This window comes from Narcine bancroftii, chromosome 9 (genome assembly GCF_036971445.1).
Source record: "Narcine bancroftii isolate sNarBan1 chromosome 9, sNarBan1.hap1, whole genome shotgun sequence".
NCBI classification, from domain to species: domain Eukaryota; kingdom Metazoa; phylum Chordata; class Chondrichthyes; order Torpediniformes; family Narcinidae; genus Narcine; species Narcine bancroftii.
Genome location: NC_091477.1, coordinates 55923619 through 55951471, shown reverse-complemented (window position 1 = coordinate 55951471; position 27853 = coordinate 55923619). Strand labels below are relative to the sequence as shown.

At 44.6% G+C, this 27853-nt stretch overlaps 1 protein-coding gene across 4 annotated transcripts in view; it reads left to right on the top strand.

Moving 5' to 3' along the window:
* The window catches only part of shtn3 (shootin 3), a 151125-nt gene that overhangs the window by 100663 nt on the left and 22609 nt on the right, over positions 1–27853 (top strand). For 3 of the 4 annotated variants that reach the window (XM_069899220.1, XM_069899218.1, XM_069899221.1), the window contains 5 exons: positions 4414–4567; positions 5691–5850; positions 7063–7133; positions 10685–10785; positions 21812–21829. In XM_069899220.1, the coding sequence (XP_069755321.1) occupies positions 4414–4567; positions 5691–5850; positions 7063–7133; positions 10685–10785; positions 21812–21829 (504 nt within the window). The remainder of the gene's footprint in view (positions 1–4413; positions 4568–5690; positions 5851–7062; positions 7134–10684; positions 10786–21811; positions 21830–27853) is intronic. The other variant, XM_069899219.1, reaches the window with a different exon arrangement.

Here is a 27853-nt window from a genome sequence, read left to right as displayed (position 1 = left end):
CTTAGATAAGGTGACCAAAACTGCACACAATACTCCAGGTGTGGTCTCACCAAGGCCCTGTACAGCTGCAGTAAGGTATCCTTATTCCTATACTCAAACCCTCTTGATATGAAGGCCAATATACCATTTGCCTTTTTAACCGCCTGCTGTACCTGCATGCTCGCCTTCAGAGACTGGTACCCCTAGGTCTCTCTGCACTTCCCCATCTCTTAATCTATTGCCATTCAAATAGTAATCTGCCCTCCGGTTTGTATTACCAAAGTGGATAACCTCACATTTATCCACATTGTAGTGCATTTTCCATGTATCTGCCCAGTCCTTCAATTTATCCAAATCACACTGGAGCTTCCTGACTCCCTCTTCCATGCGCACAACCCCTCCTAGCTTAGTGTCGTCTGCAAATTTGGAGATATTACATCCAATCCCCTCATCCAGATCATTAATGTAAATTGTGAACAGCTGGAGATCAGTACAGATCCCTGTGGCACCCCACTGGTCACCGCCTGCCACTCAGAAAATGAGCCATTTATCCCAACTCTCTGTCTTCTATCTGCCAGCCAGTTCTCAATCCACATCAATACTTTGCCCCCAATCCCATGAGCCTTGAGTTTGGAAGCCAGTTGTTTATGTGGGACCTTATCGAAGGCCTTTTGGAAGTCCAGGTACACTACATCCACTGGCTCTCCCCCATCTATTTTATCTGTCACCATCTCAAAGAATTCCAATAGATTTGTCAAGCACGATTTACCTTTTGTAAATCCATGTTGACTCCGTCCGATCCCTTCTCTGCTAGTCATATGCTCCGCTATTACATCCTTAATAATGGATTCCATCATTTTGCCCACTACTGATGTAAGGCTCACCGGCCTATAATTCCCCGCTTTTTCTCTACCCCCCTTTTTAAATAGTGGGGTAACATTAGCTACCCTCCAATCCATGGGTACTGATCCTGAGTCTATCGAGTTCTGGAAAATAATTCTTAAAGCATCTGCTATCTGAATGTAGATTATCAGGCCCTTGGGATTTATCTGCCTTCAATCCCATCAATTTCCCCACGACCATGTCCTTAGAGATACTGATTTCTTTCAGTTCCTCCCTTGCATTAGTCTCTATGTTTCCCAACATCCTTGGGAGGTTATTTGTATCCTCTCTTGTAAAAGCAGAACTAAAGTAAGAATTTAATTGGTCTGCCATTTCCTTATTCCCCATTATATATTCCCCTGATTCCGACTGCAAGGGACCTACTCTGGATTTTACCAATCTTTTCCTCTTGACATATTTATAAAAGCTTTTACAGTCGGTTTTTATATTTGCCGCAAGCTTACTTTCGTAATTTATTTTTGCCCTCTTGATTAATCCCTTTGTCCTCCTTTGGTGCATCTTGAACTGCTCCCAGTCTTCGGTTGTGGTACTTTTTTTGGCCAATTGATATGCTCTCTCTTTGGACCTAATGCTGTCTCTAATTTCCCTTGTTATCCATGGTTGAGTCACCTTTTTTGGTTTATTTTTATGCCAAACCGGTATAATTTTGGTAATTGAGGTATTTAAAATTATTAGAGGTATAAATAGAGTGGACATGGAGAGGCATTTTCCTTTAAGAAAGGGGGGAGATACAAACAAGAGGACATGAAATGAGTGTTGGGGGAAAATGTTTAGAGGAAACATGAAGGGGGACTTCTTTACTCAGAGTGGTTGGTGTGTGAAACGTGCTTCCAGAAGAAGTGGCGGAGGCAGGCTCGATATTAGCATTTAAGTAGAATTTGGACAGAGCCCACCTCACTGACAAAAGGCAAAGGAGGAAAAAACCCAACACCCAACCCCAACCAACCAATTTTCCCCTGCAACCGCTGCAACCGTGTCTGCCTGTCCCGCATCGGACTTGTCAGCCACAAACGAGCCTGCAGCTGACGTGGACTTTTTACCCCCTCCATAAATCTTCGTCCGCGAAGCCAAGCCAAAGAAAGAAAGAAAGAAGGATAGGTATATGGACGAGAAAGGAATGGAGGGTTTCAGGCTGAGTGTAGGTCAGTGGGGTTATGGGGGAGAAGGTGTTTGGCATGGACTGGAAGGCCCATGTTGGCCTGTTTCTGTGCTGTAATTGTTATATGGTTACATCAGGTGTATAAGACGACACCCCCCCCACCCCACCCAAAAAATATATGTTGGCTGAGTTGTTGGATGTGGCTGGAAGGTGGGTGTTATCATGGAACCTCCAGCAAAATGAAAAGGGTACAAAGCAAGTGTTAAGTTAAAAGTCAAGGAATATACCAACTGTACTGCTGTGAGTGCATTTGACATAGCTGAGAAGATGGTGAGAGAGTGGAGAAAGAATCCCAATGTTTGATGAGAAGAGGAATCATTCATTGGCCAGAGGTGGAAAATCACGTTGCAGAATGGGTTCTACCACTGCATAGTCACAAGAAATAAAATCAGAGCCTTTATACACTGAAGTGGGCAAGGTTAAATTAAACCCAGAATAAATTCCCACCAGGTGTTTTTGTACATTTTCAAAAAAAAGGATGGATAGATGAAAATGGGGTAAAACTATGGATAGACAAGGCATGGAACAGATGACCAGGGGGTTTACGCAAGGAATGGAGTTTGCTGGTCTGGGATATGTTTCACAGCCACTTAACTGAGAACACTAAAAATAGATTAGCATTAAATAATGCTGTGATTGCTGTCATACCAGGTGGTTTGACTTCTCTCTTGCAACTACTAGATGTCTGCTTGACAAACCATTTAAAGATCATGTACGTGGAGAATGAAATAATTGGATGACGAGTGGTGAAAATTTCTTCCAAAATCTGTGGTATCTCTAGTGCAACGGATGGTTGGGGGACTCTGAGAATGAACATTCAGACTGGGACCCCTGTGATGACAATGTAAACAGTGAGACTCCGGATGCGCTCACCGAGTTCTTTGCCTCAGATGAGGATAGTGATTTTTAAGGATTTTAGATATGTTTATTTTAACCAATAAAAATTTCTTTCTAATATACTGCTAGCTTAAAAATTTGTTGTAGGGTGGGTCTGAGTGGGTTATGGAACCAATCGAGTGGTATTCTGAATAGAATTTTAATGTCACATTTTTGTATAAGATGAACCCTGTTTTTCGCATGTTTTTGGGTGCTTCAAGGGTCGTCTTATCAGCTGAAGTATACGGTAATTTAGCTGTGAATCATTTTCCCTCAATAAGGTGTTGAGGTCTGATTCTCTTGAAAGACATGAGTTTAAAAATAGAGATCAATGATAAGGGAGTGCTGTCAAGTCAGATGTGCTGTCTTGTGGATGAGACGTAGTCAAGGCATCACAATGATGTAAATTTCGTGCACACTGCTGCTTTGAAGAATGTGGAAATTATCCCCCAAATCCTGGCCAATTAATGTCACCAAATCAAATTACCTTGGCATAGAGGTGAGTGCAATGCTGTTACAGCGCCAGTGATTGAGACCCTGGTTTGAATCCTGCGCTGTCTGTAAGGAGTTTGTACGCTCTCCCTGTGTCTGCATAGGTTTTCCCCAAGGGCCCTGGTTTCCTCCCACTGTTTGAAATGAACTGGGGGTGTAGGTTAATTGGGTGCAAATTGGGTGGCACAAACTCGTGGGACGAAAGGGCCTGCTCTTGTCCTGTAGGTCTAAATTTTTTAAATATGTAAAAATAAAAATTGATAAAATTGTGTTGTTTCTTTCACATCTTGTGTTTATTTATATTTTCCCACATAAATTCCAACAGAGCATATTTTCTTCTGTTTTTCAAAGTTTTCGGTTGATTTGTGATCTCCGTAATGGCAAATTTCCATAACGTAAATGGCTGCCGTGCGGGATCACCTGTATTAAATTCGCAACTATGCAGACAGACACCATGCGTTACAATGCACTGGCAAAAACACAACCCCCAGAAAATCTCAGGCCAAGTAAGAATATATAGCAATTTCACATCCAGCGGCAAGTTGCAAAGGAAAGTTTGCCACAGGAAATTTTATGCAAAGTGAAATTGATTGAAATGCAACGACTGTTGTTCGTCAAGCAAATTGAAAGTCTGTTTGTGGATCAGACTCGCGATTGGGGAAAAAAAATGTTTTCCCGTATGATCTTGTAAAGATTGCTTGAAGAGAGAGTTGTTACATGGATGTATTTGGGCACCACAGGCTCATGGGCCAGAAGTGCCTGTTACTGTGCTGTATCTTTAAATTTTTACATTGTCACAGAGACAGGTTTATTCTGAGGCGCAGTGCAAGTTGGTTGACTTCTGATTTTTGTGGCAGGGCTGGCTATGACAGAGCCTCTCTACTACAGCCCTGGTGGAAACAAACTACCACTTTGTTCAGCACCAACTGAAGGCAGCGAGACGTACTGTAGTTAGTGCTTTTCTCTTTGATATTGTAACTAATTTCCAAGACCTTCCTCTACAGATTCAAGAGCTGGAATCCCACCTAAGTGACTCAGCACTGCAAAAGGAGCTGGGCCTGTTGCAGAAGCAGCTGGAGGTGGTCGAGGAGGAGAGGCGAGAGATAGAACAACGAGTGCAAGATATGGAGCAGAGGAACTGTGAGCTGGAGAACCAAGGTATGGATTCAATACAAAGAAATAACTTGCATCTATGTTGTGCTTTTCAAAAGATGAAGAGTGACATCTTGATCTTTACAGCCATTTTGAAAGGACCTAGTTGTCAAATGGACCCATGCTGTTTGTGGCCAATCAGGGATCTGCATTTACTGCACTGAAATCAACTAGAAACTGTACAATTTTAAAATGATCAGGTGTGAAATCAATGGATGAACATTTGGCACCATTACACAATATTCCAAATCAGATACTACAAGGAGATGTTAGTCTGTTTATTTTAACACAGTTAGGTGTTCATTTTCTTGAATATTCATGCTTTATATTTTCATTCTTTTATGAACGGGACGTGGATTATGAAATATTTCCTATAATTTCCTCTAGTGTAAGGTAAAACATCATGAGATGGGAATGTGTAAGGAGTTACCCTGTACAGGGCTGTAACAAGATGTGAATGCATCCTTGTACTTACAAGATAAGAGAGACATTGATGGATTGAGAGGCAGGAAGCTAGCAGGGAAAGGATAGCAACAGTTTTAGTCATTGGACAAGTAATGATATGATGATGTTCTAAGCACGTATCCAAGGGTATAAAAAATCACCATTTTGCTGATAACGGCAGAATGCATTCTCCGACTAACATGGTTAGTTGCAAGTGTTACAATCCGGTAATAAAGAACAAAGAACCCTGATTTCGACTCAGTCTAGTGTTTGTCTCACTCATTCATGAACAAAGCAGACCTAACACTAGCCCACCACAGATCTCTGGGTTCTGTTTCTAGCTTCTTGGCCACTCGCTGTGCACCGCAGCATCAGCTACTAGGATTCTGGAAATCCCACTTTAAGTCTCACTGCTCTTCCACCTTTCCAACTTTCCTGAAGATTCTTCTTAGAACTGACCCAGTTGTCCAGCCCTCCAGCGAGGACTCTCTATCCTTGCACCTCTCAGTGAAGCATTCTGCTCACTGGTGTTACTGCTGAACGCTTCAGGCATCCCATCACCTCAAAGCGCTGCTGTTGTTGGGCCAGCAGAGATTTTCACCCTGGCCATCTACCGTCACACACTGAGATCAGCAAGGGTTGCTGGGAGAAACCAAGTGTCTATTAATCTCTTACTTTCCTGCAGTGAAAGAACTAAAGGAGAAGCTGAAATTCCAAGTGGTTGAATCAGCTCCAGCCATGGCCTCTCCTCCACCTCCCCCTCCAGCTCCACCCCTTCCTCCCCCACCCCCTCCTCCACCTCCCCCACCCCCTCCTCTTCCAGCAACACGTTGCAACCCAATAAGGTACGTGGCTTGAGTTTTTTTACACTGTAGACAAAGGAATGTTGTTGAAGGATTAGAACAGTGGTTTTCAAACCTTTTCTTCCCACTTGCATCTCACCTTAAATAATCCCTACGCCATCGGTGTTCTGTGATTAGTAAGAGATTGTTTAAGGTGGGACTGGGAAGAAAAAGTTTTAATCGTATCTAATTGACTCCTTGTGTGCACGGTTTCAGAACTCCAAAGGAAATGGGCCAATGACAATTTATCTCAAGCCAAATATTTCAGTAACAATTGGGTCTAGAGCAGTGATTCTCAACCTTCCCTCCCCACTCACATCCCACCTTAAGCAATCCCTTACTCATCACAGAGCACCGATGGCCTAGGGAATTCTTAAAGTGGGATGTGAGTGGGAAGAAAAAGTTTGAAATCACTTCATTATAGGATAGATCGTACGTCAAGATGAACTCGGAGTGGGTATAGGGAGTGCCCTTGAAAAGTAAGGGGTGAAATGAGGTTTGGGGAAATCGATGTGCATTAGCTCGATATGACAGCACAATGATAAAACAATTAAGGCATCCAAATGGATGGTTTTGCTGAGATGGTAATTAAATCTATTAAACCTCACACTTTTAGAATTCTGGGTAAGGAGAATGATGGACAGGAGTGTAAGGAGATATCAGACAAAAAAAAAAGTTTGGAATTATCCTTTACCTTAAAGTTTTTTAAGAGTAAAGAGAGATGGAGCTTGATACGGAACAGTTAGCTCTAGTGAACAATCGCCTGATCTCCCTCTATGCCAGGTAGATCAGACTGAATATCTTAGACCCATCAGCAACTGATGAGAGACATTGATGAATGAGGCTCTAAAGGAAAGATTTGATCAACTGCAGGGTATTTCGGCAAGTCTGGGGACAAAAGACTAGATGGGCCAGGAGTTTAGGACAGTTAAGGTGGGCAATTAGCCCAAATGGTAGCGTGGTTGCTTATCATGCAGGATTCTGGGTAGCGTCGTTTAGAGTAGCAGTTAGCACGATGCTTTTACTCTGCCAGCGACCAGAGTTCAAATGGGGCACTGCCAATAAAGCCCGTGTCCGTGTGAGTCTCCTCCAGCTGCTCCTGTTTCCTCCTGCCCTCCAAAAACACACAGGGTCTAGAGGTTATTTGGCCACCACGGGGTCATGCTTTGTCTCTAAATTAAACAAAATTAAGTGTGTGTTCTGTATCTCTTACAGTTCCCTTATTGCTATTGTGCGCCGTTCCTCCAAGAACTCCAAGACACAGCCAAAACCCGAACCTAGCAACAGTAAGTGATCAGCCTCACCTTGTGCACTGAGATGTGGTAAGCAACTAAGACCAAATCTTCAGCATTCTCTGAAACCAGGTATTTTGGACACATTCCATTTCTTGTGTAGCTAGAAGGTTTCCATCTGCTTATTGAGCAGTTTTACTTCCCACGAATTTTGGGCAAGATGTGAACGGTGCCCCTTTTACACTGCCCTTTTTTAAAAAAAACAACAGGATTTAACCACCTCACTTGCCTGTGTGAATGCAACAAATTTGGGTTGGGGTGGTCATTTTCAACCCACTAATTGCTCGGTAAAGTAGGTGGTATCAGATGGCTCCTGTGTAATCTCCTGTGGCTTACCTGCCTTCCTGGCAGAGGCGGTTCTATGGAAATTAATGCCTATGGCAAGCACTGAAATTGTGCCACCCCCATTAAAATATAGTTACTTCAGTTCTTCACCATGCAACCATACCTCTCTGCTGCCAAGCCATCCACTTCGCCTTCCCTACCTGTCCTCGTCGCTGTAGAACCCTAATATAGTCATATCCAACATTGTGTTGGACATATTGAAATATTGGAAAATAATCCACACCTTAAAAAACACAACAGTCATTTCAATTAAAAAAAAACCTATGGCTACTTTAAAGGCCAGTATTCGTGGATTGAAAGTAGCGAGCAGCGTTCCCCAGGCTGGAGCGGAGCAGCCAAAGTTAAAGGTGTCCCGTCCCTGTGGGGCGCCCTCTCTTACCTTCAGTGGAAACATAGCTCTAGATACCAAGCACCCAGTGGGAGAGAAGCAGAAAGATGCCAAAGCCCATGCTCAAACTCATCCTTCAGCGCACACCCTCCTCAGCCCTGGCTCCAAGAGGGGACAGGGAGGGTTCAGAGTTAGAAGTCAGGAGCTCCAGTGTAGGCTGAGGGGAGAGTTTGGAGATGGGCATCAGGAGGTCTGGTGTTCGGAGCTCCCAATGACCGACTCCAGCCCCTCCCCTTGGCCTACCACACACTGGAGCTCCTGTCACCCGACTCCGAACCCTCCCCTTGGCCTACTGCTCACTGGAGCTCCTGAAGCCTGATTCTGAACCCTCCCCTCAGCCTACTACCACACATACACACCGGACCCTGGTGTGTGTGTTTGTGGTAGGCTGAGGGGAGGGTTCAGAGTCAGGCATTGGTAGCTCTGGTATAGGCCAAGGAGAGGGTTTAGAGTCGTGCATCGATAGCTCTGGCATAGGCCAAGGTGGGGGGGGGGGGGGGTGGTTCAGAGTTGGGCATCGGGACCTCCAGTCTGAAAGGTATTCTGTTTGAAATAAATCAGACAAGAGGTGTTGGCGGAGTTGGGTGGTGGGGGGGGGGGGGGGGGGGGCAGCGAATAATTTCTAAGCACTGCCAATGTGTACACACCACGAATTGCCAACTTTCAGCCATTTGCTTGCTGAGCTCGCGACACACATTGCACAGAACTTATTTTTTTAGATCATCGCTAAAGGAGGATTGGTGCTGAAGCCCTTGCCCTTCAGAGAATGCTCAGCACTGGGTTTAATAGGAAGGCCACCTCAGAATGTGTGTGGGTTTTGGTGGGTGTATAAGGACACCGGCAGCAAAGGGAATCCTGAACAGGCACCTCCGAGGCACAGATAGGTCAAGAAAACTGATGTTGACACCCTCTGCTGCTCAGTAATGCCTACGCTGACTCAACGTGCACTCCTGCTCCTAAATAGCACATACGAGCTTGTTTTTAAATTCTTATGAGGATTAGTGGGTGAAGACAGTAGCGCCCCTCTTCAAGTGGTGCCAAGGGCACGTGCCCTGGCTGCCATGCCCTAGATATGCCTATGGCTGTAATGCTGCAGGTCCCGCCTCCATTTGACCTGGGATACCGGGTTGCTATGTAAAAGGTCGCACTGACCCGACTTTTCTTGGTTCAGTATGAATGCCCTGATTCAGCCTGACCTGGCTGAGTCATTCACATGTCAATTTGGTGGAATCTCTGTGTAAAAGGGATATGTGACAGTTTCCTGCCTGGTATATCTGCGGCAGGTTACCCACTGTTACATAAAATAACATTGCTATGGCTTCAATCTCAACTACTCTGCAGATTGAAATAGACAAATGCACTGGAAAAACTCAGCAGGACCTCTAGGAAGTAAAGGGTAACCAACATGTCAGGCCTGGACCCTTCATCAGGTATATGGACCTTATGGATGTTGCGTGACCTGCTGAGTTTTTCCAACACATTTGACTAAAACTATGTATTTCGCTGGATCCCACTATCTGCAGACTTTCTTGTTTAACTCCTTTGGTTTTTTTTAATTCAATAAACTTTGCAAAGACAGCAAATGTCCTGTTCAAAATTTGCATTTTTATATCACCAAACACTGCCCTTTCTCACTATAATATTTACACTCAGACTAGAAGTGTGGTGCTCGGAAAACAATGTGGTATTGAATTCTTCAAAAACAAAAGAGCTCGTAATGGATTTCAGGAGGAACAGTATGGCCCCAGCTCCAATGTGTATTAATAGGGACTGTGTGGAAAGGGTCACGATTTTTACATTTCTGGGACGTATTTGACTGAAGATCTTTCTTGGACTACTAATACCACTGTGATAGTCAAGAAGGCACATCAATGACTCCATTCCCTGAAACTCCTTAGGAAAATCAATCTATAGGAGAAGTTATTGGTGTCCTTCTACCGCCGCTCTATTGAAAGCGTGCTGGCTTACTGCATTCCCATGCGGTTTGCCCACTGTACAGCAGCAGATAAGAGGGATCTTCAGAAGGTTATCAAGAAGATCATTGGGTTTTCCTTGTCCCCTTTGGAGGATTTATTTCGATCTCGCTGTATGGGGAAAACAGCCAATATCATTAAGGATTTTACTCATCATTTGTTCGACCTATTGCCATCAGGTAGATGATGTAGGTCCATTAAATCACGGACGAACAGACTCAAGAACAGTTTCTATCCCAGAGCCATCCAAGAATTAACCTATGCCAATTGGTGTATTTGTATTGATTTAATGCTACTGTTTTTTTCTTGTTTTTGTGTGTTTATGTATGTTGTATTTGTGACTACCGTGGGTTGCCTTTTTAATTTTCTGTTTAAAGTACTTACTTACTTGGTTACAAATTTATGTGGTCAATATATGTGTCAACTTTTTAAAATTAAATTTTTATAATTTAGACATACAGCTCGGTAACAGGCCATTCTGGCCCACGGCTCCATGCCCAATTACACCCATTAACCTACAGCCCCGATCGGTAGGAGGAAATTGGAGGCCCTACAGAACACCCACGCAGACACGAGAGAATGTACAAACTCCTTACAGACAGTGCGGGATTTGAATCCTGGTCCGATCCCTATTGCTGGCGCTGTAAACCGATATATGCCAACCGTGCCACTAGTTTTGTCATTAAAAATGTTCCAGTTGATCTCAACCTGCAGTTTCCTCGCTGATGGAGGAAGGTAGCCGGTATTTCACTATAACAGTTCTTCTTGGGAAGCATGAAAAGGGAATACTATGAATGAGATGTTATTAATATTTCCATCTATTAATTTTTGTTTTGCAGACCAGACAGGAGTTGATGATGTGAAAGTAAAAGCAGTGAATGAAATGATGGAACGGATAAGGCACGGTGTCATGCTACGGCCTGTGACACCTGTCACAAAGGTACAGTCCACCGGATGTTTCAAACATAGTGTATCCACATGAACCTGACTAATTCCACACTGCATCTGGGAGTCTCCTTTGTTAAATGCGGTGATGGTTTTCTCATGTAGGCTCATTCCCATTGACAGTTAAATCAGATATGGACAAATGTAGCTTCACTTTGGATCAAAGGGGTGGCAAGAGTTGGAATTAACTCCACACTTCCTGCCTTTCCAGAGGGAAGTAAAAGTTTCAAATGCACAGCAATATCATGTTTGCACAGTGCAAACCCAGCATCAAAATAGCATAATATTTTTCTTCACCGAATGAGGACACAAGAGAATGCAGATGATGGCATCTGTAGTTAGAAGGCTGAAGGATCTTAACTGTTCAAGCAGCATCTGAGGGAGGAAGGAAAGGATTGTTGATGTTTTGGGTCCCCCCTCAGTCCTGACATGGGGTCTTGACCTGAAACATTGATGCTGCTTGACCCGGATGCTGGTTGACCCCACTGATCTTCTAACATTTAGTTTTATGCCCATCCAAATAACTAAAAGATCCAAATTCTCCTGTGAGGTGAAAAGTAATGCAAACATTTAAAAAGAACAATCCAAAGTAACACTGATTTCGGAAAGAAATGTGAAAAGAAACAAAAGATTAATTGACAGAGACTCTGAGGAAATCAAATATCAAACCCTAGTCCACCTCAGCAACATTACCACAATCCTCCTCAACACCATCAAACCCCTCTCACACTCAAACCATCAAACCCATCCTCAACACCATCAAACCCATCCTCAACACTCAAACCCGTCTTCAACACCATCAAACCCATCCTCAACACCATCAAACCCATCCTCAACACCATCAAACCCATCCTCAACACCATCAAACCCATCCACAACACCATCAAACCTGGCCTCAACACCATCAAACCTGTCCTCAACAAAATCAAACCCGTCCTCAACACCTTCAAACCCGTCCGCAACACCATCAAACCCGTCCTCAACACCATCAAACCCGTCCTCAACACCATCAAACCTGTCCTCAACACCATCAAACCCGTCCTCAACACCATCAAACCCAACCTCAACACCATCAAACCAGTCCTCCACACCATCAAACCCACCATCAAACCCATCCTCAACACCAGCAAACTGACCTCAACACTGTCAAACTGACCTCAACACCTTCAAACTGACCTCAACAAAATCAAACCCATCCTCAAGAAAATCAAACCCGTCCTCAACACCATCAAACCAGTCCTCCACACCATCAAACCCAACCTCAACACCATCAAACCAGTCCTCAAACTATCAAACCCCTCTCAACATTCAAACCCATCCTCAACACCATTAAACCAGACAAGACAATATACTTCCGATCCATAAAACTAATTACAATGAACTTTCTTTTCTGGATATGTGTGTCCCCCTCGGGAGTGTGTCCATCCATCTACTTATTTATTTTTGATGTTCAAAATGAAGTTATTCACAGTAAAAATAAATAATCATTAACATGCCATGTACACCCGTACATACATGCACACACATCCTTATACATTCATGCGCAAGCACACACACATCCCTGCACACACACATCCCTGCACACTTGTGTGCACACACACATCCCTGCACACACACATCCCTGCACACTTGTGTGCACACACACAAGCACACACACATGCACATATCACATATACACACATGCACATACACACGCACACACATCCCTGCATAATCGCGCACGCACACACACATATTCACATATACACTTACACACAAAGGACAACAGAACAAAGTATTTTCACATTTATGCTGTCATCTTCTTTTGTACATTCTGTTATTGTACATTGTAGCATTAACCATTTATTGCACCTTTGCCATTAATGTGCTCCCCCCCTCCCTTTTCTGTTGTTTGTGGAGGTTTCACACCAATTTCAGCCCCTCAGTGGAACTATCCTGGACTGTGGTCCCTCTCCCTAGAGCTCTTGTGTTGGCTGCACCAAGCTCAGCTCTTACCTGAGCATGTACTCCTACAGACTGGAATTTGCTAGTTGGCAAAATTCCCTCACCGACATCTCCCTGTGCTGGAAGACCAGCCAGCTTTGGGCAGACCAGCATCCGTTGCCCATCTCTAAATTCCACACTGCTTTCTTGAACCCACTGCAGTCCTGATGAAGGTGCTTGTGCATTACTATGGGGTGGGGGGGGGGGACTTGTTAAAACAACACACTTGCTCATCAGCTCAAAAATGGTGCCTACCTTCTTTATTCTCCTCCAAAACACCTCTTCTTCTTCCCAGAAAATACTTCTCACCAAAGCCTCCCCGCCCTTTTCACTGGCTCTCTGCTACACAGGTGATGCGACGCTCCTAATCTCCTTCTGTAACCCTGCACATGTGTGTGGTCCATCACAGTATTCTGACCCGTGTATGCGCGTTACTTCTCTTGTACGTCACCAGCGGTGACTGGTTCTACTCCCGACCCACATAAATACGCGACCACGACAGCCCCCCCCCCCCCACTTTAGTCCTCGGAGCCATGTGAGGAGGCGACTGACTGGATCTTTCCTGCTGCATAACAGTCTGGAGGGCTGACATTCTGTCCCGATTTAGTCTGGTACTGCAGGGCAGGCAGTAGGGGTCCAGCTGTGTCTTCAGTGTTAGCAGAGATGAAGAAAGCAGACCGTCGATATACACCAGCTTCATATGGTCAATGGAGACAAGAGTCAGCCTTCCCATTCCGCTGGATCACAGAACTTTTTGGGTGACATTGTATGACCTCGTAAACAGGCTGAAGTGGTTGACGAATAGCATCACGTTGAACAAATACGTGCATGCAGTTGTGAATCATCCATAATATACACTGTAGTTGACACACTTCACGTAGGCATTGGTCTGAGCAATCGTATGCTTTCCCATTGGCTGTTTACATAATTGGATGGATCACACAGTTGAGTTACCGTACACAGATCAACAAATTCACCAGGCAGAGTCCGTATGGTGCCATATACCAGCTCTGCAGCTGACCAACCAAGATCTGCTTTTATGGCAGTGTGCACACCAAGGAAGACCATGGGCAAATGATCACTCCATGGAGATGCATCGCCACCTGCAGTCAATGCTGCTTTCAGTTGTTGGTGGAAACGCTTGACGAAGCTGTTGTCCTGCAGATGGTCGGCTGTAGTCCGAATGTGACTGGTAAGATCAGTGAGAGCTCGGAACAGTACCGATTCGAATTGAAACCTTCAGTCCATCATAATAGTGTCTGGAACACTGAAAGCCAGAATCCATTGATCAATGAAAGCCTGAGCAACGATCTCTGCAGAGATGTTGGTGACTGGAATGGCCTCCTGCCACCCGGTAGTCCAGTCCTCACACATGAGCAGATAAGTGTACCCTCTTGATGGTGGAAGCAGACCCACCAGGTTCAGGTGCACATGATCAAAACGAGAATCTGGAACAGGAAAATCCCCAGGTCTGGATTTCGTGCATCAGGAGACTTTAGAATGTTGACATGGCCAACAGGTCCTTGTCTATAGTCCAACATCCTGCTTCACAATAGGCCAGGTAAAGTGTTCTGTAATCAGTTTGATTGACACTCTCCTGCCTGGATGAGACAGGTTACGGAGGACACTGTATTGTCACGGGTACAAAAAGCCGTGGAAAAATAACAAGCTAGTGTTTCACCTGAGTCATCCATTGTTTTCAGTGGAGACCTGTGTTAATCTGGTAGTACTGGATTAGATCGGGATCTGTGTGCTTTGCATGAGCCATGGCAGTAAAGCCGATCGTAGTGGTATATGTAAGGCCTCGGATGTGCCGTATATCCGAGGAAAGATGAAATCCATACTAAACTTAACGTGGTGAGTAGTGATGCGCGCTTGTTCGAGCGGTATGCGTAAGAGGTTGGTGGCCTGTATAACTGGTAAAAGGGGCGCCCTTCCACGAAAAAACAGAACTGCTTTGGAAGGCCAGGAGTTCTCGCCCGAACAAACTATATCATGCCTGTGAAGGCGACAGCTTGGCTGAAAAGAATGCCAGGCGCTCCAACATCCTACTGACTCTCTGTTCTAATGCAGTTCCCACGGCCCTGTCAGAGGCATCTGTGGTAAGAGAGAGCAAGGTGTTGGGCTGCTGGTGGACGAGCATCATGGCATTCACAAATGACGTTGTCGCCCAAACACAATGGTCGTTTAGAAGCTGACCGTTTGAGATGATCTGTAAGGGGTAAGAGAGATGTGGCTGCATTTGACAGGAAATGGCAGTAGGGATTTATCAACCCGAGAAAATGCCATAACTGGCTGAATGTGACAAGAGTAGGAAAATCTCGAATTTCTCACACCTTTGTTTCATCTGGCAAGATACCATCCTTTGTAACTTCATGCCCCAAAAATACAAGTTCAGTAGCACCAAAAATGCACTTAGTCGGATTAATTACAATGGTAAACTCATCGAGTCTCCGGAACATAAGATAATCCTTGTGCTTCCCTCAAGAACATCTCGCAAAAGCGAGGCTGGGGTGGACAGGATCCATAAACCACTGGAATGTTTCAGCTACATCCTGCAAACCGAATGCCATTTGAAGAAATTCAAACATGCCAAAAAGAATAATTATCGCTGCCTTGGGAATATCAGGAGGTTCCACCGGAAGCTGATAGTTGGCACGCACCAGGTCTATTTTTGCAAATACCTGTTTGCCATGCAGGTTCACTGAGAAATTCGGAGTGTTGTATCAGTTGGGGACAGTGGAATTGTCCAGGGCATGGTAATCACCTCATGGCCGCCAATACTCCGAGGACGACTTCGGCACCATAAGCAGCAGCAGCTCCAAGCGGCTGTCAGATCAATGAACTATTCCCAACTCCTGCATGTACTCAAACCCAGCTCCTGCGATCTTAAAATGATCCAGGGACAATCTATGAGAACTCCCTGCAACCACAGGACCTCAGGTCTCTGTGTGGTGGGTTACTGCATGCTTGATGTCCCTGTGACGATATGATGGGGTCACCAGGCAAGTGAAATGCTTGAGCGATCCTTGGAATGGGCAGGAGCTAGGCTGGAGGCTTGTCAGGTGGGAACGACAAATGCAGCTCACTTGCATGCACTGCACTGTGATTCTTCAAGCCCACAAGTGGGGAAAAAATGTGACAGAAAACGTGCGCCCGCTATGGAATTTGATACATTTGTGACCGTGAAAAACACACGGCTTAGTGAGACCAAAATCCAGCATGAGTGACCTCTAGCCATATGCCTGAATGTGAGAATCTTTTACAACAGACGTATTAGGGTGTCTGCCCTCTTGAGGAGTTGGAGGAGCCACAGGAATTTCTGCACCAGAATCAACAAGAAATTGAACACCCAAGAGATGGTCTTTGAGGATAAGGTGGTGGCTGAATTGCCCATGAGCAATAGTTGCCTCTACTGCTGGCCCCTGCCACGTCCCCGACCATCACGATTCCAACCAGACCTGAAATGGGGCTAATTCCATTGGGTGTTCAAAGCCTGCACTTGTGCACTGAGGGCTGCCATTCGCTGCTCCAGTTCTGTTGTCTTCAGCTGAATGGCCGCTTAGCTTGTTATTCCGGCTTGGTTTTCTCGCACTGACTGGGGGCAGTTTTTAATGCCCCTCCAGCTGCATCACCAAGGTCATGGACATAACGGGATTAGCATGTCTCGCTAACTCGCTGAGGGGGGTCACCCAAAAGACACTTGAATTTGAGGAGGCAAACAGCAGAGGAATCTCTGCTTCCAAACTTCCCATCTCTTCTCCGTCCAAGCCTGCGCCATCTTCCCATCATCTGGAACAGCTGTTGTTGTCTGGCGGCTCGGCAATGCAAGATTCCCAGGACGGCTGAGTCCCCTCCAAAATAGCAGCCTTAAGGATGTTGTATGGGACGTTTTCAGCTGAATTAACTAGAACGTCCTCCATTTCACAGGCCATTGGCTCTAGGAGTCACTCCACAAGCAAACCCAATTTTATCTTCAAACTTATCACGTTTAGCAAGGAGAAATGTGCGTGGATGATCCATGCCTGTGCATTGTTGGTAAAAAGGGGGGAGAACCTCAAGTTTGACCTCCCTAACTTCCCCCATAATGGGTTTATCCTTATAATTTTACATTTTAACTCAGAAAGGCACCCATGTGGGGTCATCACTTGTAGAGACTATGTTATACTATGCACACAGAATTAAAGAACACACTCACTCGTTTTTCATGGCATCAACCTTCTTTATTTTCCAACAAAACTCTTCCTCTTCCCATAAAACATCTCTCACCAAAGCCCCCACCCCCCCACCCCACCCTTTTCATTGGCTCTCTCCCACGCAGGTGACTGCAAGGCTCCTATCCTCCTCCTCCTGTGGCCGTGCACGTGGTCCATCACGGTGTTTGCACTGACCCGTGCATGCACGTTACTTCTCTCGCGCGTCGTTCTGGATACAACACCAGCGGTGAATGGCTCTACTCCCAACCCAAATAAGTACAAGACCCCCGACAGGAGCTCCAGAATTTAGACCAGCAACGATGAAGGAATTTCCAAAACAGATGGGAGGGGATGGTGATGTCGCCTGACACCCACTTCCTACGTTGTTCTTGCTGGTTTGTTTTCTGAGTAGCTTAGATGAGTAATCAGTATTCAAGATACTAATTATCTGTATTCTTGCTTAAACTATCATCAAATGGGCTGGGTCGAAGAGAATATGGTTTACCGCATTGTAATTTTGTATCATGAGGCAAAATTTATCAACATTCAAATAAAATTGTTGATTACCAGAGATTCCTCAAAATAAAAGCAGAGAACAGTTTGGTCATGTTTAGGTAGAAGGTGACCCCAAACGTTAATTGCTGGCAGTGAAAGTACATTCATTTTTGGAAAAGTGAACAGTGTCCACGAAGAAAGGTTTTTAAAAAAAAACTCAAATGTGTAGCCAGTGGAGGGGCACGGACCACTGAGCCTGAGGAGGCAGTGCTTCCAGCAGTTGATGGCCGCTCCTCACAATAAAGTGGAAACTTTCACAAGCAATTTCTCCTTGAGTCAGTGAAGTGATAATACAAGAAGCAAGAATCAGTCTGCGGCACGTCACAAAGACACAAGATGAGAGGGATGACGTTGACTGAGGCTGTCAAATATGCGCAGGAATGGCAATACATGGTTAACCCCAGGCATTGTTGACTTACATTAGATGCACACACAAGTTATGCAGTAAGTGTACTAATCTGTCCCGTTGCTGGGCAGGATGTCCATCCCCAGGCCCTGATCTCCTGAGAGACAAGCACCAGTTGAAGCTGGCTACTGCAGGTGGAACGATTGCCTTCTCTTCAGAGATGTGATGTACTTCGTAAATGTAAGAAGTCAGTCTCCGCTTCCTGAAATCCATGGCTATTCACGGCAAAGATCCCACTGGCTGAATTTGGGGAAGGTGGGTGGAAGGAAAGGAGAAAAGGAAACAGTCCTCTTCCCACAACAGGGGAGGAAGCCCTCAGGCAGCTGGTCAGAGGCAAGCAGATCCTTGCCACAAGTGAAACAGTTGGTCAAAGGTTTCGTGATTTTACAGTAAGGCTATCATCAAATCACACACTTAAGCAACTGCACCGTTAGCCTCATGCAAGTCAAGTTTATTGTCATCTGATTGTACCAGTACAACCCGATGGAACCGTGTTCTCTGGTCCTCAGTGCAAAACATGCAGACACATATTCAGACAAATAATACATATGCAGGACAAGTATTTTATTTATACAAATAATTAACAAAATATTGTTTTGTACACATGAGTCTCAGATAGTTAGTGTGAGTAGTTCCTTGTTCAGCATTCTCACTGCCCATGGGAAGAAGCTGTTCATCGGCCTGTTGGTGCTGGCTCTGATACTCCTGTATCTCTTCCCCGATGGGAGCAGCTGAAAGATGCTGTGTGCAGGGTGGAAAGGGTCCTCAATGATTTTGCACAGCCTCTTCAGCCAGTGATCCTGGTGGATCACATAGATGGGGAAAGGGAGACTCCAGAGAGCCTCTCTGCTACTCCTATGGTCCTGCAGATTGACTTCCAATCCATTTCTCTGCAGCAACCGTACCACACTGTAATGCAGTCAGCCAGGATCCTCTTGATAGAGCTCCTGTAGAATGATGTAATATTGGCCGGTAGCCTTGCCCACTTCAGTCTTCTCAGGAGGTGCTGTCGCTGTTGACAAGTGAAGGAACTTGATGCTCTCTACCCTCTCTATTACAAAGTTGTTGATGTGTATTGGAGGGTGGTCATTCCTGGTCCTCCTGAAGTCCACAATCATCTCCTTTGTCTTGTCCATGTTGAGCCTCAGGTTGTTACTCGCACCATTTCACCAAGATTTTCCACTTCTTCTGTGTAGTGAGACTCATTGTTGTTGCTGATGAGGTCAACGACTATTATGTCATCTGCAAACTTGATGACAATGTTGGAGCTGGATCTGGTGATACAGTCATGGGTCAGTAGCATGAACAGGACTGAGCACACAGCCCTGAGGTGCACCAATGCTCAGCATGATGGAGCTCAACATTCTGCTACCGACCCAGACAGACCATGGTCTTTCTGTTAGGAAGACCAGGATCCAGTTACAGAGAGGGGTGTGGAGTCCCGGGGGGACAGTTTCTCCACCAGCCTCTGGGGAATGATGAGCTACAAACTCTGCCAATCATTTCTTCCACCAAACGTTCCTTCCTCCTGCAAGGATGTGATTATCAACCTATGCAGACACATACGGATGATCATTACCTTTATCTTTCACTCCTTTCCAACCATTTTTCTCATTGTTATGCAATAATTGGCTGCTGCCAGTTGGACACGCCTCCTGAGACTGATCCTACCCATGGTCCTTTGCATACTCCCCTTTCTACTCTGCCTTGATTAGTCGATGAGGTTGACGGCTGTTCCAGTCTAGTTAATAAAAGCCTGTCAGTTTCCCAACTTCTGTCTTTTGTGATTATTGATGGTGCATCAATACATAAAGATATAATTTAAATAAGTATATATAAATCACAAGATCACAAGAAAAAGGAACAGAAGCAGGCCATTTGGCCCATCGAGTCTGCTCTGTGAAACCTCCCTGAGATAAACTGTTCTCGCATCTAGTTCCAAGTTCTGGCCTTCTCCCCATATCCCTCGATACCCTGACTAATTAGATACCTATCAATTCCCTCTTTAAATCCCCCCAAAGACTGGGCCTCCACGGCTGCATGTGGCAACGAATTCCACAAATCCACTACCCTCTGGCTAAAGAAATTTCTCCTCATCTTTGTTGTAAATTGGTACTTTTTAATTCTAAAACTGTGACCTCTTGTCCTGGAATCACCGAACAGGGAAACATCTTATTTACATCCACTCTGTTTTAACCCATTCATTATTCAAAATGTTTCTATGAGATCCCCTCTAATGAATAGAGTCCAAAAACTGCTAAACGTTCCTTGTATGTTAGCCTTCTCATTCCTGGCATCATTCTGGTAAACCTCCTCTGTACCCTCTCCAACCTTGCTATATCCTTTCTAAGTTATGGGGTCCAAAACTGCACACAATTATTCCAAATAATGTCTCACCAGTGCCCCATAGAGTCTCATCAACACCTCTTTATTCTTAGACACAATCCCCTTTGAAACAAATACCAACAATATTTTGGTATGATTAACTCAGTTACAGGTTACTATTCATCAATCTCTCAGCCTATGGAAGAAGCCATTTCCCAGCCTGACAGTCCTGATTTTGATACCCCTGTACCTCCTTCCTAATGGTAGTGGATCAAAGATCCTGTGTGTTGGATGGAAACAGTCCTCGATATATTTTTGAACCCTATTTAAATGGCATTTAATTGCAGTGTTGACTCTGCCAGGGTTGGTCAAACTAACCCAATAGTTCAACAATGAAAATCAAAACCTACACATCCTGGAACAAACAAAACAGAAAAACAAGACTTTCAGTAGGTGAAGCAGTGTTGGTGGAAAGAGAAACAGGCTTAAGTTTCCAGATCCTCGACTTTAAATGTTGCCCCTGTTTCTCTTGCCACTGATGTTGCTTGATCTTCTGGGTTATATTCACGACTTCCTATTTATTACTCTGTTGTCAAACAAGGCAGCTGGTCATGCTGATGTAAGTTGCCACATCTTTTAAACACGTAAATGTTGGTGGAAAAGAGAGAAGGGCAATTTAGTAACAAATAGAACTAGTGATACGTAAATATTAACTGGTCTCCATTTCACAACTTACTTTAGGCTGTTAGAACAGCCTGAATTAATTTAACTGAATGAAGTTTTAAAACTGAAATGCAATGTAGCACATTGATCTTTGACCAGTCCTTGAGCACTATTGACAGGCAGAAGTATCAGATGTCTGGGAACAGCAGAAGGATAAACCACAGGGATGATCCAGGGCCCAAGTCTGCTTTGTTTCCCCCCGCACCCCCCCCGACCCCTGTCCTGTCATTGTGCATGTGCCTCCCCCCCACCCCCACCTCGCATTAATTTCCCTGGATCATTCGTTTTAATACATCCTGAAGGCATCCCCATCGCCCGAGAGAACCTGGCTCAAGGCAGCAGTGAGCCCATTAGACACCTACCTCAAGGCCCTAACCGCTGAAAACGTGAATAATTGTTTTATAAAAGATGTTAAAAAAATTCAAAAGACTAAGGAGATAAAATACTTATCCTCCAATGAATTAAATTGTCCTTATATTATGTAAACTTTATTTCCCATCCAATGAACATGCCCATTGAAGTACAGGGCTTTTTTCATTTCCAGCTATGATGTACGGTGACATATTCCCACCCTTTGTGTTTCGTTGGTTTCTGTCCATCCATTCTCCCATCACTGTTTGGAAGAGTGACTTCCAATTATATTTTGTTTCCACAATTACTGAGCAGCTGGACTAGTTAGATGCTTCATTTTTCTGGTTTGTTGTTAAGATTTATTTTATTTAAATATGCCTTGATTACTGGGGAGTTTGTTTCATTTTGGACACTGGGAGACGTTTCATATGATATCTATCCTTTTCTTCCTTGCTGGCTGACTGATGACTTCAATTGCGAAGAGGAAGGTTAGCGACAAGGTAGGCCTCTTGCACCCACTGCTCCCGCCTCGAGACCCGACCCACTCCATATCCCTGATGCTCACCCTGTACCGATCGTCAAACTTTACATCCGGGGCAGGCCACCTGGCCCCTGAAGCCTGCTTCACACATCAACTAACGGCGCAGTTTGGAAAGCGCAACACTTATTACATCCCCAGCGCCTTGAGTTCGAATCCATCTCTGACTGTCAGGAGTTTGCATGTTGACCCCACCTGTGTGGGATTTTCCCAAGTTTCCTCCAATTCTCCAAAATCCCAGGTTAATTGGGTATAATCGGGTGGCATGGATTTCATGGGCCGGAAGTGCCTCCTACCATGCCATATCGTTAAATTAAAAAAAACACTCCGACTCTTCCTCCACTGCTTTTCCGAGGACCGAAAGATTCAAACTCTCCAAGAAAAAATGTTGGCCTCTTCTCTGTCCTAACAGATGACTAGAGTTAGAAATTAATGGAATAGTTTTGCATGGCTTTGTTGAAAGGCTATCTGCTATATTAAGCAAAGAGCTTAGGGTCAGGCGTATATTTGTATAAGTTGGTGAGAAGGGCTTTGTTGTAGATTCAATTTTCCCAAAAGTTAAAGGTCAGATCCTGATTGTAACCTTGAGGGAGGAAGGTTGATCATATTTGTGAATTATTTTGGGGCTCGTGAAGCCAACCCATTTCATTGGTGCCAAGCGTTTTGACTAAGATCAAGTGAAGTTCGTCTGCTGTGAGCTGAGCAACCAGATCTGTGAGGAGCTGTCTCTGTAAGAAAGAGGAAAGAATAGGAAGACAATAAGAGGGCTGTTGAAGTGGAAGAGATCATCAGGTGTGAGTAGGCAGGCTGGCGTAGGGTGGATCCATGCTGATTGCGGGATTGGTGTAATGCCACAGCAGTAAGCCACCTCCATCAGACTCATGAATTGGATCCAGCAGCAAACTCCTTGGGAGGGCGAAGGGTTCAAAGCACCATCAATGTGACAGTGAACGACATAAGCAAAAGTTTCCCGTTTTCCCGGGACCTCTTAGTCAGGAATGCTGCAAGTTTGAGGTGAAGGGTATCCATTTCCTCGAAGATACTGCAGACAGCAGTCACTTTAATGTGACTGGGATAGCAGAGGATGCTCCAGAAGAAGGGGGCCATGGCTTTCAGCTCGCTATTCAAGGGACTTCACCCTTCCAGCGCAGAAGGAGCAGGTGATAACAGTACACATGTTCAATGCACTTGAGCCAGTCATGGATGTGCTGACTTTCCTGGGCTGTTATGTTGAGGGGATAGGGACCTGTGTGGACATCAAAGGCATGTTGGAATCTGAGCCAGCAAATGCCAAGTGAAGGTAAAGCTGAGTGAGGTCAGTGAAAGGGCCATCATCCACCCCTCTCCCCTCGGTTTTTGGCATTGGAGGGAACCGTGGGTACTTGCTCTATTCTGGACAGTCCAGGACTTCAAACCTAGGCATGTGACACCTCAGTGCCTAGAAGTCATCTGTAAGAACTGCAAGCAGGAAGGCCACAAGACCAAGGACTGTTCAGTGAGCAAGAGCTGCAACTTACCTGAGGAAGCAGGCCACTTCTGCCCAAAGCAGGCATCACTTCGGCCCAGGCCAATATCACCATCCCCAGCAAGATCAATTCCCCCTCAACCTCAACTGTGAAAGAGACCCTGGTAGAGATTGAGATTAGGGGGAGTGACGAGACCCCAGGCATCTCTACCTCCAATTGTCAAACCCAAACCACGAGGCCAGAGGGCCCTCCTGAGGAGGTAGGGTCCATGAAGGAGAGAGCTGCGGATGAAAAATGGAAGATGGTCAAAAAAAGAAAGAAAACCCAAAAGGTCCCATGGAAGTAACTAGCAACCAAGACAAAGAACAGTGGGAAGAAAAAGATCAAGGTGCAAAGAGAAACCAGCAACCTCTTGTCTGAAGATGAAGCCAGCATGAGTGTCCGACAAAAGAAGAGGAAGCGTCAAGGTGAAGGAGAAAGAAGAGGACAAAGGGTTATGAGTAAGCCCATCTGTGGGACGTACATCCTCCAGAAACCCCCAGCAGTCAGGCAGAGGCCATCACCTCCCAGCTCCAGGAGATTGGGAGCAGTTCAGTGGCCATTATCCTGGACTCCAGGAGACCAGCAACAGAACAGAGACCATTGCCCTGGAGACCAGGAGACTGGGAGCATAATTGAGGCCATAACCCCAGACTCTATGAGATGAGGAACAGAACAGAGGCCATTACCCCAACTCCAGGAGACCAGGAACAGAACAGAGGCCACTTCCCCAGACTCCAGGAACAGGGAGCAAAAGAGAAGGTTGGATGAATGCATGGATGCGAGGGGATTGGAGGATTATGGACAGGGAGCAGGTAGGTGGGATTAGAAGAGATCACTTAAATTGGTGCAGGCTAGATGGGCCAAGATGGCCTGTTTCCATACTATAATTGTTATATGGTTATATGGAATGTATTAGTATAACATGAAGGAAGCTTTGTTTTCTTTTGTAAATAATCTTATTGTGAATAAAGTTTATTTTTGAAAATAGAATTGGTGCCAGGTCTGCAGGTTGGTGATGGCACACCTTCCCCACCTGGGCCTGAGGCAGAGCTGAAAATGGGAACACCTTTCTCCAGTTGATTTTGATATCAGGAAGGATAACAAACTGAAGCTGCAGGAAATCTGAAATCTAAACACCAAATGCTAAAACTACTCAATAGGTTAAGCAACATCTGTAGAGAAAGAAACAAGAGATGGGGTTTTATCTGCAGACTTGCCTGTTTAATGTTCTATTTATTTATTTATATATATAATATATATATGTGTGTGTCTGTGTGTATATATACATATATTTTTGCACACTATGAACCATACTGACCAAAATATATACAGACATTTTTCTCTTGAATATATAGTGTTATTTTCTCCCCTTTTTCCCCCTTCCTTTCCCTTCCTTCCCTCCCTCACCCCCCCTTCCCATTTATTCAAAGTTCAATCTATATGATACATTAAATCCGTTAAACAATGTTGTCACAATAAAAATAAACAAGAAATTTTTGTCTTTTACTTTTATATATTGAGTCAGTTCATTTTGTTGTCTTCTCCTTCTGTCATTTTAGGTGGTGGAGGTCCGTGGTAGGATTTCTTTGTTGTGTTTCATGTACAGTTCCCAAATTTACATGCAATTTGGGCATGTGAGAAAGTGAAAAAATTTTGGGGAGATCTAAACCAGATATTAAATAAAATCACAAAAAGCAATATACCAAAAAACCCAGAGATCTTCCTTCTAAGTAATATAAGAAATAAAGAATTTGGACTCGATTTGGATGGAGCACAAAAAAGATTTATTATGATAGCCCTAGCTGTAGCAAAAAAATGTATTATGTCAACCTGGAAATTAGAAGACAACTTGAGAATACAACAATGGTACATAAAAATAAATAAATGTATTCCATTAGAAAAATATAACATAAAATTTAAGAAATCACATCACAATATTCGAACAAATATGGGAACCATACATGAAACACAATAGTTTAATGTTTTATTGATGACCTTTCAACACAATCTGTATATTGTTGTTCTTGTAGGATTGGATTAATCCTGAGCAAGGGAATGGGGTCTTAGTTACACATTCATTTGCAACATATGAGAAAGCGAACATGAGATTATTTGAGTTTTAGTAGTTCAGGAACTACTTACAACTTCAGGGCCTGTTAAAGGAGTGAAAACACCGAAATGCTGGAGGATCTCAGCTGGTCTTTTCAGCATCTATGGGAGACAAGGTTACATCGCTGATGATTCAGGCCTGAGCTCTTCTTCAGGGAAAAATTAGAAAAGGGAGAAACAGGAAATCGCAGCGTCTCAGAATTCAAACAATGGGGGGAGGAATCCAGACCAACAAAAGGTGCTAATTGGATGTGATAAGGGACTACTGTAAATATTTGAGTATAATGTTAAAATTTTGGTACAAAAATTTGAGCCCAAAGTAGGGGGGTTCACATTATACACAAGGTTATAATTTTTTAAAAAATCTGCGAGGTTTAATGATAAGATTATCAGCAGCCGCCTATATTGACGACAGCAGGACTGGGGGGTGTAGGGGAGAGATGGCAGCTTGACTCAGGTGGGCAAGTGGGGGGAGAGACACCAGCATGATTCGGGCGGGTGAGAGGGGAGAGAGACGCCAGCGCGACTCGGGCGGGCGGGGAGAGAGTCATCAGTGTGATTTGGGCAGGCAAGGGGGAGAGAGATGGCAGTGCAACTTGGGCAGGCGAGGAGAGTGAGGTTGTATCATACACCGGGGTAAAAATTTTCCCTCTTTTTCCCCTCAAAAATGTGGGGTCGTATTATATATGAAATGCATTATACATGAATATTTACAGTAAATGGAATTTATCATGTCCGTGTGAAAGGTGACGGAATGGAGAGACGACAAGGGAAGAAGTGAGGGGGAGGGGGTTTTAATGAAATTAATGGCATCCAGTTTGGAAGATGCCCAATTGGAAGATGAAGTGTTGTTCCTCCAATTTACAAGTGGTCTTAGTCTGGCAGTACATGAGACCATGGACAGACATGTTGGCAAAGGAATAGGATGGAGATTTGAAATGGGTGGCTACTCAGAGATCCACGCTATTGTAGCAGATAGAGTTAAGGTGCTCAACAAAGTGATCTCCCAGTCTGCATCCAGTCTCTCTGATGTAGAGGAGACCACAGTGGGAGCATCAGATATAGTAAACGACCCCTGCAGATTCACAAGTGAAATGTTGCTTCACTTGGAAGGACTGTTTGGGGTCCTGAACTGTGATGAGGGAAGAGGTGTGGGTGCAGGTCGAGCATCTCCTGTAGGTCCCAAGGGGACAATTGGTGGGGAGGGAGGAGTGGACAAGGGAGTCGCGGAGGGAGTGGTGCTTGTGGAAGGCAAAGAGGGGAGGAGACGGGAATATGTGACAAGTGGTGGGATCACGGAATAGATGGCAGAAATGGCAGAGGAGAATGTGTTGGATGCAGAGGCTGGCGGGGTGGTAGGAGAGGACCTGTCCTTGTTGCGCGTGGGGGCGGAGGGGTCAGGGCAGATGTGTGGGTAATGGAGGATATGCAAGTGAGTGACGAGTTGATGGTAGAGGGAAAGCCACGTTGTTTGTAGAACATCTCTGATGTGAAGAAGCATGGGTGGTTGGTGAGGACAAAAGAGTGGTCCTGATCCAGACAATTTTGGTCTTTCACTGTTTCAGCAGTGGGGCATCAATGATGCCAGCCACCTCTACGTGGGACATTCTGTTCCACAGGCCAGTTTATTTTCCCCCAATTACTTGTAACCCTTCCATCCTGAGATGATAATTCCTGGGTATAATTCTCCCACCCTGACACACACAACAGGTCATTATTCATCTTGGTGTACAGACAGAGGAATGCCAGCGGGCCAGTCTAACCGTAGTTCTATAGTTCACCCCCAATCACTATTTCTACCTCTTGCCACATGTAGTTTTCCAGGAGAAGGTAACTGGATAATGAGCAGTGGTGGATTATATTCCCTGCACTGTTTAGCCCATGGGAGTGTTTTTTCCCATCTGTACTAGTGAAGAAGCCTATTTTTTTTTAATTGAATTTTAAATTCAGTCCTATTTTTATAATTCCATGGATGTGGTGAGGTGGTGGGGAGTGGGATCATATACTCCAACTGTTTTATCCTTTGCATTCACATACATTTGTGTAGATTTATTGCTGTGCCTCGGAACGTCCCAGGGATTGTAGGTTAAGGGGATGTAATTGGAAGGCAAGACACATCAGCCGAAAGGGCCTATTATTGTGCTGCATGTCTGTATGGCTGCTTGATTTTCACATCTGAGAGTCTGGGTATACTCTCAGCCAGCTGTGGCATTGTTAAAAAGTGTGATCTGAAAGGACATTTGCAATAACACAAGAACAATGCAAGGATTTAACAATGCCATGAGGTTGAAAATTCCCAGAGATCCAATCCTCTTCCTGTTTCATCTTGTATTTGTATGCGCGAGTTCTTAAGACCAGACATGGATGAA